The 15,906-nt window shown below is 37.3% G+C and overlaps 1 protein-coding gene and 1 long non-coding RNA gene across 2 annotated transcripts; one reads left to right on the forward strand and one right to left on the reverse strand.

Annotated features, from left to right (window-relative positions):
- The first annotated feature begins 7 nt into the window (after positions 1–7).
- LOC109099588 lies at positions 8–2,900 on the forward strand. The gene is made up of 3 exons (XR_002019447.2): positions 8–138; positions 948–1,032; positions 2,670–2,900. It is a non-coding gene; the product is annotated as an uncharacterized LOC109099588 (long non-coding RNA).
- Positions 2,901–7,661: 4,761 nt separating this feature from the next.
- On the reverse strand, positions 7,662–14,515 carry ccdc124 (coiled-coil domain containing 124). The gene is made up of 5 exons (XM_042729463.1): positions 14,358–14,515; positions 13,230–13,401; positions 10,093–10,276; positions 9,466–9,571; positions 7,662–8,636 (listed from the first exon to the last, which is right to left on the reverse strand). Exons 2-5 carry the CDS (start codon positions 13,386–13,388, stop codon positions 8,435–8,437), a joined length of 651 nt encoding a protein of 216 aa, XP_042585397.1. The 5' UTR covers positions 13,389–13,401; positions 14,358–14,515; the 3' UTR covers positions 7,662–8,434.
- Positions 14,516–15,906: the final 1,391 nt, after the last annotated feature.

Raw genomic sequence — 15,906 nt, forward strand, 5'->3', positions numbered from 1 at the left:
CGAAACAAAAGGTTCAAATACATCGTCTTATAACTGCAGGTTTAACGAACAAAAGTTGTAATCGCCTGAAAGTGTAACCATGGCAACAGCAAGCAGCTCGAGCGATTCCATTGCGGTCAGCTTTGACGCGTGTAAAGGGTGAGAAGTATTTATCACTTTAGTGTTTATCTAAAAACATACATTTAAGTAGATTATAAGTTGGGCTGCGCAAGAGGAACCTCGGCCGATTACGTCAAGATCTATTTTTTTTTATTATTATTAATTCAAAATCCTTGACCGTGGTGCCCATCTAAAAAGTCCATCTACCTGGTAACACGGTAATGGCTTAACGGTGAAGGGTCTAGGTTGCTAACACAAATCCTGCCAGTAAAGGTGACTCGGGAATTGGAGAAATACTGAAATCACAGTCCTGATCTGGCAACATTTTGCTCATGGTTTAATATGAAGTTGGTCAAGGTGAATTGTCAATGCAGTAATTGTTTTGCATGAGATGTATCGGCAACTAAAGTTTGGCCATTTTAAGAACATAAAATTAAAACACTTTGTGTAGAAATGACAGACTGTAATCAGTTAAAAAGATTTGAAATGAAAATCTTATTATATAATGATATCATTTTTGCAATAATGAAAAAAGGCCTAATAGCCTAATTCTTTTAAGTTTTTCAAAACAAGTTTGTTACAACTTTCTGTGAGCTGATCACATATCTAATCTTATAGGTCAATTTGATGGTCAGGTTGTCATGCATCTCCAAGTGACCTGCAAAAAGATCAGAGAATAGTTGCACATCAGTTCAAATTAAATCACTCGGTGTTCTCAAACTATAAGCTATGCTTATATTCTATTTTATTCGTTCTGTTAGCACATGCACCTAAACCAATATTTAAAAAGCCCTGAAACTCAAGAGTAAAGTTGTTTAGATTTCAGGATAGTAGTGTCGTTTTCACAGGATTGAGTGCTGATGTCAGTTAGGGTGACGCCAAAGTTTGGAGCTGAACTTCGGAGTGGATCTGGGGCACAGATGAAGAAAGCTGGTAATTTGATCTTTTTCATTAAGTAATTAGTCCTAGAGACTGGGCAGAATGAAGTATCATTTGCTTGCTGGTTTTGGAGGCAATGTTGCTTACAACCACATTAATTATTCATTTCCCTTTCCCACTCCATGTTCAGAGATGTAAGTGTGTGGGATTGCCTGCTGAAATGACCCCAGTGTGGCATTTGGAAACAACATTTAAATTAAGCTTCCAGTTGTCAATGCCAGAGTCAGTTGTTTTGTGAGGTTACAGGCTGAATATTTCTGAATGAACACCAGAAAGGTATTTGTTAGTGTGTTTGACCATTAAACAAATTCTACATCTACTCGTATTCAAATGATAAATAAATAACACTTAAGGTTTAATTTGTTAATAGGTATCATAAACTGTCAATAAAAAAATACTTGTACACTTATAATGCCCTATTAATTAACATGAACAACCAATGAGCAATATTTAACTGCATTTATTAATCTTTGTTAATTAAAAACAATTCCTTGTTTGTTCATACTGCATTAACTAGATACACTTTTGATTTTAAAAATGTATTTGTAAATGCAATTAACAAATGCTGTAAAAGCGGTTTTACTTATCGTGAAAAGTTATCAAAACACTTATACAGCATTTACTAATTAATGTTAATATCTGCACATACAAATACATTTGCACCCCTTCAAGTCATGCATGTTAAGATTAGTCAATGCAAACAGTATATTATAGTTTATAATAAATGAACATTAATAAATGCTGTTAAAAATGTTTGTTGTTAATGCATTACCTAATGTAAACACACTGAACCTGACTGTAAGGTGTTAACTAAGTAGTACTTGTCATTTTCAGCAGACAGAATCTGTAGAACCGTCCACAATCATTTCTGTTAAATCAAATGAAACAATCTCAACACATTTCTGTAGTCTGACATCAGAATCAAGCCTCCCCGGAGGGACCAGATTGTAATTTGTAAAACCACTCAGGGCCTGGAAACAGCACACCATACAAACAGAGCAATTTTATGGGCTATCAGGTATTTAATATCCTGGTATCACTTTTACAACAGCAGGGCCATCTGTTTTCTATTTTAACCTGTACAAGAGAGTGAACATAAGTAATTCTTTTAGCAATCAAGCTGACAGCTCTTATACTGTATAAAGGCCTCTCAGTGTGCATTATTTATATATCTCCTCCTGCCATTCCACCTGTTCATTAAACTGCATTTGAACGTCTCGCCCACAGCTACGATGAGGTTACACATACTCTAAATATAGATTTTTACCTTTAATTGCCTTCCTGCTGATCTTGGATCATTTTCTTTGGAAAAAAAAAAATCCAGGCCTGAAGAAAAGCAACACTGCCTTTAGATCAGCAGCACCAATCAATAGTTGTAAATACACTAGAGCGGTTTGTGTTAAGGCAGATTCATTTGCATAAAGCATAAATGTCTGTAAATGGAAATTTACTATATTCGGTATCAGGAATGGAAAAATCAGTTGATAATAAATTGATAAGGAGGCAGTTTGAACACTTAAATGTGTTAATCTCAATTCAGCTTATCAAACTGATTAATACATTTCTGAGAACTGCTCAGGAAAACATGTTGATTTTCTGTTTGCGCTAGGCTAACTGTGTTGCCATTGCAGATGCTCTTTTGTATGAAGAAACGCATGTTCCTGTCTAACAGCGAGAGAGAGATGGAGAGGCCCTGTCACAAGCAGATGAGTGTTCATTACTTTACCCTTGACGGGGGGTTTGGGAAGTGGGAAAGAGATTTCATGCTAATTTGTGGGATGACACCTTAGCCATTTACAATATATATAAAACAAATAGACCATAACATCCTTGATAACACTTTGGCCCTTTTAAAAAACAATTTTGAGGTAGATTGTGATTTAATATCTCCCTGTACGCCATAAAACAGATCAAAACTGGTGGATAATAAAACAAAATAAGAGTGAATAGCTTGCGTGTCATAAAAATAAAGGATATTTTTCCCCACACGTCATGTATAATAAAACACAGCTGTTAGTTTATACAGTTATTGTGATCTTCTTTGAGCCAACAGCTGTTGAAAACTGAAATAAGAGTAAAACCTTCAATCTAAAGACAATGTCTAAAATACATGACTCAGACTGTAATTTAATTTTTTTCTAGCATTTCCTCAGGAATGACACCTGTTGATTAGAACTGTAACTGCTGAATTATCTTTACAAAAAGCCCAATAATTGTAAAGTCATCCTTACCTTAAAGCAGCATCCTCATTTCCTTCGGCGAGCATGTTAGACTTGGGTCCCCTAACATACGTGAGCTTTGAGTGATGGGCGCTTTTTTTTTTCGGGATTTAGTCATCAGACATGCAGCTTTTTCCTCAGACGCTTGTCAGATGTAGGGGGCCGGCCGGTCTCTCTTTGAGACGCATAATTAGGATGCAGGCTGAAGAAAGGACAGCCCAGCTTGATAAGGGTTGGCATGCAAATGGATAAGAAGACAAAGAAACAAGCAGCACAGAGAGAGGGAGAGCAAAACACTATATGTTACACAGACCACAACACTTTCTGCTTTAAGTGTTGGGTATCATTATTGCGTCCACTGCTCGGGTTGGCTGAGTTAGTCCAATACACTGAGGTCCGCAGATGAGGAAATAGAGGGGAGAGAAATTTGCGATTGATGCTCAGCAGTTCAAAGGCCTTCCCAAACCCTCTTATCTTTCCTGCCACAGAGGCAGCTCAGATAAAAGAGCAACCAAGTGTTGGACGGAAACATGGATCCGTGAGATGTACATGTACACAACCAGCAGGGTGTGTACGGTCCTCCATTCATGCTTAAATTTAAGACTGCAGTGAGGAGGTTTGATTTTAGATGGATAGAGGGTTTTTTTTTTTTTTTAGCAATGCTAGAAGGACACAGTAAAAAAAAAAAAAAAAAAAAAAAGAAAATACAGTGGGACCAAAAAGTCTACTAAAAAGGGTGACCAATTAAAATGCTTCTGTTTTGCCCTTTTCTACATTTTTTCTTCTAAATTTTAAATTGTAAAAACTGAACTGACATTTTTGGTTAATGTTTGTCACTAAATAATAATATTAAAAATACAAATAATATCTGTTTAGCATTTTATCTAATATATTTTATCTATTTTTGTTGTTATTTCTGGGTAATTTTCATCACTAAATAACTTGCCAATAGGACATACTAACAAAAAAAAAAAAAAAAAAAAAAAAAAAAAAAAAAAAAGATTTTAAATGTAGGAAATATTTATTAATTTTGGTTAATATTTATCATGAAATAATTTAGCAGTGTTAGAGGGTTATGGCAAAAAAATGTGGGGACCAAAAAGTTGTTTGCACCACACTCTTCCGTCACTTGATCTTTGATCCGTTAAATCACTTATTGTGCAAAACCATGATCCGTACTCACATGAAACAGTTTTTTTTATTCTACATTTATCACCAATAGGACACGTGCCAAAACTGTGCTTCTGATTATTACTACCTCGATCTAGAAAGAATAAAGGCAGACTTTGCATTTTGTGGTAGGCAGATGTGGACCGTCATCAATCAGTGATGCTCTCAGACTCTGCAGATAAGGGAACTCCGTGCTATTTTAGGCTATTAAGACAGCAGGGTCTCTCCCTCTTAGATTCATCATGCTGAGTATCAGCTATTTTATTCAGTTTGATCTTTCGAGAAGACCACTCATTCAGCAAAGAATTTTGCACTTAAGAATCCCGTTCTCTAAAACGATCTTGATAAAACGATCACGATGAACCAGTGCTGCTAATAAAGATTAGCCAAATATAGTCACTGCCCCTGAGTGCAGGAAGGGGATGTTTTTTTAATTAACACTCTCAGTGTGTCACAACTAATAATGTGCAAATAGGTTTAAAAATAAAACGCCATTCGTATGCGAGTAATGTCTTCGCTTTGAAACCCCCTCGCTCTGAGATATTTAGGTTGATTAAACCACTATTGTTTCACAATTGTATTTGAAGTCTTCAGAAATTGCCATTATTATTGTTTTACAGGCAGCTATGTCGGATCTATGAAAAGGACACATTCATTAAACCATTCTGCGGGGGAGAGATGTTTTAACGGAAGGTAAGTAAACGGGAGAGGTTATCGTGTAGCACAATCGCCAGATGACCTACAGTTCTTTTATTCTGACGCTGCTTGATGACACATTATGGCCATAAATTACCTAAAGTGTGTTCCTGCCGAGGATAAAGGTGGCCACTGGGAATTATCCAGCCTGCAGGCTAATTTTCTTTCCTTCCGGAACGTCCCACAGGGGTCAGTGACCGTTTATGTCTGTCGTTGTGTACCTGCAGAGACGTTATTTAAAGCAAATCTACCTTCATTGTGTCTGAAGTATCAGTAAGCTGTAAGCACCTTTTGAATATGGTTGAACAAGGGAAAATATGTCATCATGGATTGGCAGTTTCAATGAACATGGTATAAAATGAGACCTGCAACCCTAAATAATACATGAGATATTTTATTTTTATTTCATTTTCTATGGGTTTGCCATTTTTGCAACCATGTTAATAAAATTTTGCTATTATAGCTGCATGATATTTATCATTTTCTAGTAATATGCTTATTTAAATGATTAAAAATGTTAAAAAATACATATATTAAATAAAAATGATATAATATATAATTAAAATTGAATATATTTCATAAATTTAATAATGTAAAATATCAAATTAATTAAAATAAATTATATAATATAGGTAAATAAATATAATATGCAAAATGCTTATACACTGCTCAAAAATATTAAAGGAATACTTTGAAAACACATCAGATCTCAATGGGGAAAAATATCATGCAGGATATCTATACTGATATGGATTGCCCTGGGTAATTTATTGTTTACGGGATGAAAAGATGCCACATTGTTTAATGGAAATGAAAAGCGCTATACAAAAATAAACTTATGAACCTACAGAGGGCTGAATTCAAAGACACTCAAAATGAAAGTGAAAAAAGGATGCAGCAGGCTAGTCCATTTTGCTGAAATTTCATTGCAGCAACTCAAAATGGTACTAGTTGGTAGTTTGTATGGCCCCCACGTGCTTGTATGCATGCCTGACAACGTCAGGGCACGCTCCTAATGAGACGAAGGATGGTATCCTGGGGTATTCCCTCCCAAGTCTGGACCAGGGCATCACTGAGCTCCTGGACAGTCTGAGGTGCAACCTGGTGACGTCAGATGGACCGAAACATAATGTCCCAGAGGTGTTCTATTGGATTAAGTTCAGGCGAGCGTGGGGGACATTCAGTAGTGTCAATTCCTTCATCCTCCTGGAACTGACTGCATACTCTCGCCACATGAGGCTGGGCATTGTCGTGCATCAGGAGGAACAAGGACCCACTGCACCAGCGTAGGGTCTGACAACGGGTCCAAGGATTCTACCCTGATACCTAATGGCAGTAAGTGTGCCATTGTCTAGCCTGTAGAGGTCTCTGTGTTCCTCCATGGATATTCCTTCCCAGAACATCACTGACCCACCACCAAACCGGTCATGCTGAACAATGTTTCAGGCAGCATAACATTCTCCACCACTTTTCTAGACCCTTTTACATCTGTCACACGTGCTCAGGGTGAACCTGCTCTCATCTGTGAAAAGCACAGAGTGCCAGAGGCGGACCTACCATTCTGGTGTTCAATGGCAAATGCCCAATCAAGCTACACGGTGCCAGGCAGTGAGCACAGAGCCCACTAGAGGATGTCAGGCCCTCAGGCCACCCTAATGAAGTCTGTTTCTGATTGTTTTCTCAGAGGCATTCACACCAGTGGCCTGTTGGGAGGTCATTTTGTAGGGCTCTGGCACTGCTCATCCTGTTCCTCTTTGCACACAAAGGAGCAGATACAGGTCCTGCTGATGGGTTAAGGGCCTTCTACTGCCCTGTCCAGCTCTCCTAGAGTAACTGCCTGTCTCCTGGAATCTCCTACATGCTCTTGAGACTGTGCTGGGAGACACAGCAAACCTTCTGGCAATGGCACATATTGATGCGCTATCCTTGAGGATTTGGACTGCCTGTGCAACCTTTGTAGGGTCCAGGTATCGCCTCATGCTACCAGTAGTGACACTGACCCCTAGCCAAATGCAAAACTAGTGAAAAACAATCAGAAAAGATGAGTAGGGAAAAAAATGTCAGTGGCCTCCACCATTAAAACCATTCCTGTTTTAGGGGTTTTCTAATGGTTTCCCATCTAGTGCACCTGTTGTTAATTTTATTAACACCAAAGCAGCTGAAATGAATTAACAAGAAGTTTAATTTACTTGATGCTATACTCTGATTAAAAAGTGTTCCTTTAATTTTTTTGAGCAGTGTATATAACAAGGGTTGCAAGTACTCATTTGATGCAACATATTGGCTAGTTTGGGACCAAATGCTGGTTTGTGGTTCTCAGAACTCAGTTCCTTGTTTTATTTATTTTTTTCTTACCATAACTTGGGTATCAGGGTTGAGCTCAACTTGCCAAATGCAGTCAGCACTACAATATTTTTTTAAGAGCAACAAACTTCTTCCTGAAAATAAATGAAATAAGAGACCACAAAAGTAAACCGCAGCTACAACTGCTTCCCATTGTATGAGGACATTTCTTTTAAAGGAAAATATCAGCAAATGTAATGATAGCAGTTTCTTCCTTTCTTTTTATTATAATTTTTTTTCCAAGAGCCACTGAGAGTGTTTGTTCTCCTCCACAGATGCGAAGCACAGCCCAGAGTATGTTCGCACTGCTGGACATGTGTGTATGGGAATCCGACGACTATTAGTCCACTCAGCTTTGGGATGTGGAGACATTGTTCCATACAAGGTCCAAAGTGGATTTTCAAAACAAAGGGCCATGTAAGATCAATCAAGCAAACAAATCTCTATCCATATTATCTTAATTTAGAGCAATTATCAGATCACCTTTCTCTTCTCCATAAATATCAAACCAGAAGCTGAACCCTAATGATCATCACACAGACACGAAAAAAAAAAAAAACACTTCCCTCAGGTTAACCACACTCCAGCTCATGTTCCACATATTAGATGGAGACATTAATAAATGAACTCAACACAGCAGTAAAACATGTCGTGGAGGAAGCATGTGCTAGTTGAGATTCCACTCTGCGTTCACTCAGAACCAAACCGAGAAACTTCCCAGCAGCTCTTGATAGGCCATTGTCTAGCAGATAAGCAAATTAGGTTGTATGCTGTTCACAAATCATCAGATATTTATTGAATAATCAGTTAAATAATCCAAGTTTGTCTGTGAGTTCATGTATGAGGTGAGGGGTGTGAATAGATCAGCAGTTCATTTGTAAATTTTGTGTCCAATTTTAATCGTGGTGCATTTTTGTATTTGTTAGGAGTTGCACCAAGGGTCAGTCATCAAGTGCCATTGTGTTGGTTTACTTGGAGTTGTAGGCTGCCACTCGTTGGTTGAGGGGGTTTTCCGGAGACTTTGTCCACTCCTTCTTGAGCTGTTGTTTTAGCTGGGAAAGTCGCATATTGGGGTTCTCCATTTTAAGGCGTGCCATGTTTGCTTCTTCAAACGCAGCGTAGGCAGCTTTCATACGACGCTCAGGGTGTCGATCCAGATCTTCCTTGGTGCTGAAAACAAAGGCATGAACCAAATGTAGAACAACATTTAGCTTTAAGAAAAGGCAAAAGACAGATTATTGCACCAGTACCTGTCAAATCTATATAGTGAATCTGTTAAATGATGTTCTTAGCCTTTGCTTCATGTGACTGGGTGGCCCAGAGAGAAAAAATTTAATTCATTATAAAACTCCCCCAAAATACACTGGGACCCTTATATTGAAATGTCTGTTTGGGATGGAGCAAAAACTACTGGGTATGTGCACATCAACACAGCAGAATTTTTCTCACACTGTACAAGGGGTAGGTTTAGTGTTGGTGTAGGTGTAGACGTTAATAAAACACAATCTAATAGGTAGAAAATGTAATTATTGCTAGCTTCTGCTGCAACCCTTCTAGACACAACCCATTTAAAGTTGTGGGAGAAAAAATATGCACCCTTACATCAATCTACATCATATTACAGTATAAAATCATTGCCAAAATTCATCAACAATAAATCACAAGCAATTGCTTGTGTAAATAAATAAATAAATGCCTGGTACTAATTACATACATTTATTAATTAAATCATAGGCTTTTTAATTATAATAACTTAAAATTCAAGGCATCTAAAATGACTGTTAAACTTTTTGTTGTACCATTTAAGATAATGAATAATTACAAGTATTAAGATTTTAAACTTTTTTTTAACTTCTTTAATGAAGTTTTTTTTATGGTGGTTATTAGGAGAACAATCTGTTGTGTATTTTTTTTTATGTTGTGTGTTTTTAATTGTAATTGAGACAATAAAGAGTCTCCAAATCACTCCAAACATGTCTTTCTCTAGAGAACAGGATACCTGAGAACTGCGATGGCATCTTCAATGGTTCGGGCCTCCACCGTGCCTTCTTCTGGAACTATCTGATTGACATTCTCCTCAAGCGGCATCTCCAAGTGGCTTTTCTCTGTAGATTAGAAAGGAAACAGAAGACTAAATGAGAAAACCGAAAAGGCTTATTCAAAACAGCAAAGACACTTTTACGCTTAGTGTGAAAATAAGTGACCCTTTCTTAAAATCAACTACCAGCATCCGCCTCCATCCAATGAACCATCAATGGACTGAACCAAGTCCCTGCTTGTCATTTTTCTATAATCTGTTTTATTCAAATTTACACCATAATATGAACTACGTTTCACTGTGATTTTAACTTGTCAAGGTTTAATTAACAATTGAAATGATACAGTGTGACAAACAAACAGTATAACAATAAAACATGGTATAAAATATGAAAAAAAAAGTGTTTTTATGCTTATTAGGCTTTAATTTATCAACATGCAAATGTAGTTTAAATAAATAGATGGGTTTTTTGTGTGACACACAGGGTCACTGCCTAAAGCATTGAAATCAGTCACTTATGAGGTTTTGTGATGGTTAGCATGTTGCCTGTGTAGGAAGCGCTCTACATTGGATTGGATCTGGCCTTACCTTTTTCCTTGGTTTCCTTAACATTTTGCCCACTTTGTAGGTTCTCCTCAATCTGGGCTCGAGTCACTTTACTGGGGGCTTCTTTTGTTGGTTTACCCTTCATCTTGGCATCTTCTTCCTCTAAGAGCCTTTGCTTTTCTCTCTTCCTCTCCAGAGCCTCCAAACGCTTTCTCTCCTTATCATCCTGTACAAGCACGCACACACACTCTTTTAAATTACAACTGGACTGATGTTATCGAGGCAGCCTGACGGTCATTAAGCAAATGTAAGTGTAAACTGCAGAGCAGAGGAAAGAAATGAGAGATGCCTCCTGCACGCTCAGAGTCACTCTGTGTCAGCGCGGCGGGTAAGTAATGGTTACTAGGATCAGACATGGTCTTAACTCTCCACATCCTAACCACCCAGCCGCCTTCCTGTTGATAACATCAGCAGAAATGGTGACACAACAGTAAGGAGATACGCATAATGAGATGACACCTTCAGATGTCAAGCAGAGGCTGAAATGTCATTCGCGTGACACAGATAAGCTGCACGCCAGGCCACGCTCAAGAGCAAACCAAGATACACTCCTCTCTCTTGACATTCTCACATAGCTACCGGTGATAAATAATATTCGCTGAGCCCGATCTTCATCTTTAGGAGAATAAAAGAATAAAGAATAAATCAGTGTGTTTCCAGTACAGGTGAGCTTGCTTGAACACACACAGTGGCCCCAGTGACATGAGGTATAATTAGCAGAATGGCTGCAGCAGGATAACAGCAGCGTGGGTCTGATAGGCCGGCGGGGATCAGATGGCAGAGATGGGAGGAAACAGGAGGAAAGGAACAGGGTGTGAGGAGCTCTTTACCAGAGCGCCTTACCAAGAAGGCTGGCACATCATGCCAGCGTTGTGGATGCTCAATACATATGCCAACACCGGCTCAATAATGTATGAAACCGTGGCAGGAGAGAGCCAGGGAGGGAGAAAAAGGCACCAGTGGCCACCAGAGACCTTTCAAATATTTAGACTCCCAAAATATATTCTAATAATTTAAATGTTGAAATAAAAGAGTTTTGACTAGCTTAAGCCTTGTCTGTGAACTGGGGGCTAAAGAAATAGTTTAAACAAAAATCATCAACAATTACTTACCCTCATGTCATTCACAACCTATATGCATTCCTTTCTTCTGTGGAACGCAAAAGAATTTTGAATAATATTAATAACTAAACAGTTGCAGTTCCCACTCACTTCCTTTGTTTGTTGCCTATATGATGGAAGCCAAGGTAAACCAAAACTGTTTGGAGATAATATATATATATATTATATATATATATATATATATATATATATATATATATATATATATATATATATATATATATTTTTTTTTACATTGCTCAGAAAAAATAAAATCAAACAGGTTTAGAACAACATGAGGGTGAGTAAATTATGATGCTTTTTTTGGGTAGAGAAAATGAATGCGAGAACTGAGTCAGTATGATGCAGTGCAGCTTGCAAATGTGTACTTCACCCAAAAATAAAAATATGCTGGCACCATATATTTACCTTCATGTCATTCCAAACCTGAATGACTGTCTTTCTTTCAGCAGAGCAAAGAGCAGATATTTTTTGGTGGAGGAAGGGTGGTATTTTTATCCAGACAATAAATTAATGGGGTCCAAAATATAAAATAAATATAGTCCTTCAGAATATCTGAAGATAACAGAAGAAAACGTCATACAGGTTTGGAATGAGCTGAAGGTAAGAAAATTATGCCAAAATATTTTTATTTTTAGGTGGACTATTCATTTAACACATTTGCTAGCTGCATTGCATCTTACTGATTCAGTTCTCAAATGAATTGTTAAATTTGTTAGCAACTGTTAGATATTATTCTAATTAAGATTATGATTAAGATTATGCATGTATTACAACAGGGCAGTCAATATATTAAACAATATTTTCTTTCACTTGAATCCTTTATTACATGTAGACCAGCTGCAATCTGGTCTGCCGACACTGAACATGGTATAAAATAGCTTAGTAGACATAATAAACAGCCAATCACTGCATATCAGTCAATACCTTCTCCCACGGACCTCATCCAGGCCTAACGTCAAAATCAACTTCCATTACTGACAACGAACACTCATCAACATGTGGCATAATTGATAGAGGATATCAGAACTTGCTTGATGGTTTTACTTTAACCCAGTCGGCTTCAGCTTTCGTTTTGTTCGTGGGGAGCTCATTTCCTGAGCAACCCTAAACCTGACTTGCAATGTATTAATCTATTGTGTGCTACTCGGACTCACATGTCTGCAGCTTTAGAGAGGAAGACAGCTGTGTCATTTAGATACAAGATTAGCAGCCAGCAGCGGGATTGTTAGACAACATTTCATGGAAAACATGGGCGTGGAGGGAATTTCTGTATGTTTAGTGCAGAATTCAAAAACGTTTCCATATTATCATGTCAATTAGGACCAGGGGTTAACATGGGTAGTAGCATCTTTCCACTTTGATACTTTGCATGCATTTATATGCTACACAATGCATGCAATCTTAAAATGTATTAAAATATTTTTAAAAAACAATATTTCACACTATTACTGTATTTCTGATCAAATATATGCAGCCTTTGTGTGCATAAGAGCCTTTAAAACATTAAAAATTGTTACCAAGCCCATTTGTTTTTAACATTTGTGTATAAATGCAAATATTTATTATTTCATTATAGAAATTTTTACAGCGACAAATTTTATTTTGAAATGACTTTGAGTTGTTGTCATTTTCATGTGGCTACTAACAGATAGCAATCTCTCACCAGGTACCACTGACTACTTCAATTAGGATAATTTCACTGGCAAACTTTTTTTTTTTTTTTAACCAGCTTGAAGGAGCATTCTGCAGAGAGAAAGATCTTTACTGCCACCTTGTGTTTATGCTAAACTCCATACACAAGGCACTGCTGTACTGCATTTCACTTCTGATTTCATAGAAAGTACTGCCAATAAGCTGTGGACACTAAGGACAAAAATCTAATCACAGTACTGATATATTTCAAGACATAATATTGAAGGCCTGCTGGAACTATTTCATCATTTGACCCTGACAACATATCAGTTTCCATGCTCTTAAGGCAAAAGTTTACCCTACCCTCCTCTGCTCTTTCTTCATAACATGTTTGTTATCATCTTGCCAGAGCGCGTCCTCCAGCTCCTTCTGCTTGCGTGCATCAGCGACTGCTTTGGCCTCAGCCTTCCGGGCCCTCGCCGTGGCCGATTTGGAATTCTCACCCTGGAATTTCTTCGGCATTCCCGGGACTTCCCTGCGGAGGTAAGGTTGAGTTGATGACCATAATGAAAGTGTCAGAATAGGTGCTGAGATCACATAGTATATTAATGTGCAGTGTATAAACAGATTCTAATAAGAGAAAGACATAAACTAAAAAAAATGGTAATGACGTCCAGAGGCTGAATCATAATATTTATTTAGGACTAGACTGAGGATTATTGAGCTCTCTGTTGGGGTTTGAGCATCTTCTGAAACACAGTGTTCAAGAAATTTGTTTATGGGTAAAACTGTACATTTCACAGTAAAACACAAACCTCAAATAACAGAAAAATGAAGGGATTTGGAAGGCCCTTGTTCTCACAGTATTAACATAATCTGTTATCATCTCAGAGAGTTAAACCCCATATATATTTATTTTACATTACAGTCCAAAAGAAAAGGAAACTCTGGAAAACAGTTGCTGCTTTTCTTCCAGCCACAAGCTAAATTAAAGAAACGTGTGATACCAGTTAAAACTGTCTATTTGTCTATCTATCTATACATTTTGTTTGTCTATCAATTTATTTATCTATCTACAGTATACAGACAGATACAATTTTAATAATTATAATTGCGTGTATATGTCTATACAAATATAATACACAAATTCACACCTTATGTAGTTGTTTTTTAGTCCTGACAGCACGCGTATCATTTGACTCGTGGCTAGAAGATTTAATTCTCTAAATTTCCTAAAATAAAGTGTTAAAAGGGAAAATTCTGGAAGCATGTAGCAACATTTTAATTCTACTTTTCCTTTTCAAGAACATTCCCGTTAGCTTTCTTGCTAATCACTCTGGTTTCAGAGAGTGGCCGTTTTTACGTTCAAGCTTGTATCTGACCCTATCATTTGAACAATGAACGCAGATATAGAGGAGGACGGCTTAAACATCCAGTTTTATTATTCAGAGTAATTTTCAGACACCTAATACATAATGTAATAGCACCAACCTTCTGGGGTGTTGTTCGCTCTTCTTCGCAAGCCGCCGCGACGCAGTTGCAGGGTTTCATTTAACTTAGCGCCACCTAGAGGCTCGACGGTCTCGCGCCATGCACACGCGGTAAACAGCGAACGTCATGCTTCACACTTGTGGCCCATTTTGTCAACACGTAGACTACAGAAAAATCTAAATATATGTGATACCACACAGAGACACTGTTATCAGTCTATTTACTAGTGATGGCGAGATGAAGCATTAAAGCTTTTCATCCAAGTGGTTCACAAAAGGGTTCATTTCTCGAGGCTTCATTTGCTCACAATACCACCTGGTGGCCAAAGAGTTTAAAACAAGTAGATACATTACAGATGACCTGATGTGATCTATATGATTACACTGTTTTGCGCCAGTTAAGACTTATAAATAATGGCGAAGAAGAAAAAATCAGTTTCCACATAGCCTAATCTATTTATATGAATATAATGTGTATTTCTTAATTATTGTATAACATAATATAACATAACTGTGTAATAATAAACGAATTGGCTTGAAATGAATGGGGCTATCAAATGTGTGTAAATAAAGTCTTTGCTCATAATAAGCAGGAGGGCCAATATTATTAGTCTAAAACTGTGGCTGCGTTTAACAGGGCAGAGGACTGTGATTCGAACCGCTTCCTGAACCAGTCCGGCCAAGCGAGGCTTCGGACGTCATCAATTACGTCATTGCTCTAAAGCGACACAAGCACTGAAAGCTGCGGGATTTCTCGACACAGAACGTAACATCACTACTATTGACTCCTTAACCAGCAAACAGTGAGGTCCAAAAGTCTTGATGTTACTGGAATCAAATTCCAAGTGCATTCGATGCTTTATTTTAATAGGATTTGCAAAACAATTTCACTGTAACTTTTTTTATTTGTTTGTTTATTTTTTAATTTCGTATTTATCTTATGAGCATAACAGTCTATTTAGTCTGGACTTGTTATCCAGATATCCAGCATTATTTGAGAATGTTTAATTTCAGTGGAAATCAGCAAAATCGTAACTTTTTGTACAAAGGTATTTTTTATTTATTTATGTATTTGACCTAGAAATCTGAATTATTTAGTCAATGTTTTAACAAAATGACAAAGTTTTATGTTTTTTAGTTACATTAAAAAATACCATATTACATATAGTTATACTTTGCTAAATTATACCAAGGTAGGCTACATTCGGTTCAGTGCATAGTAATCTGTTAAAGTAATCAACACATTAAATATAATGAAGTTATTTATATTTATAGTATATACACCGATCAGGACTAACATTATGACCACCTTCCTAATATTGTGTTGGTACCCCCTTTTCCTGTTTAACACATCAACTTTGAGGACAAAATGTTCACTTGCTGCCTAATATAACAGGTGCTGTGATGAAGAGATAATCAGTGTTATTCACTTCAAATGTCAGTGGTCATAATGTTATGCCTGATCTGTGTATATATGAAATCTCTATGGTGTTGAATAACTCCGCATCTGCTACTGTATGTCTGTCACAACATACCCCTCCTTTCATATA

The sequence above is a fragment of the Cyprinus carpio genome, chromosome B8 (genome assembly GCF_018340385.1).
Source record: "Cyprinus carpio isolate SPL01 chromosome B8, ASM1834038v1, whole genome shotgun sequence".
Lineage (NCBI taxonomy): Eukaryota > Metazoa > Chordata > Actinopteri > Cypriniformes > Cyprinidae > Cyprinus > Cyprinus carpio.

Coding starts and splice junctions, on each gene's coding strand:
- ccdc124 (XM_042729463.1), bottom strand. CDS start 13,388: ATGCCGAAGAAATTCCAGGGTGAGAATTCCAAATCGGCCACGGCGAGG. Junction 10,277..13,229: donor TGAAGAAAGAGCAGAGGAGG/GTAGGGTAAACT, acceptor GTGCTTGTACAG/GATGATAAGGAGAGAAAGCG. Junction 9,572..10,092: donor TAAGGAAACCAAGGAAAAAG/GTAAGGCCAGAT, acceptor TCTAATCTACAG/AGAAAAGCCACTTGGAGATG.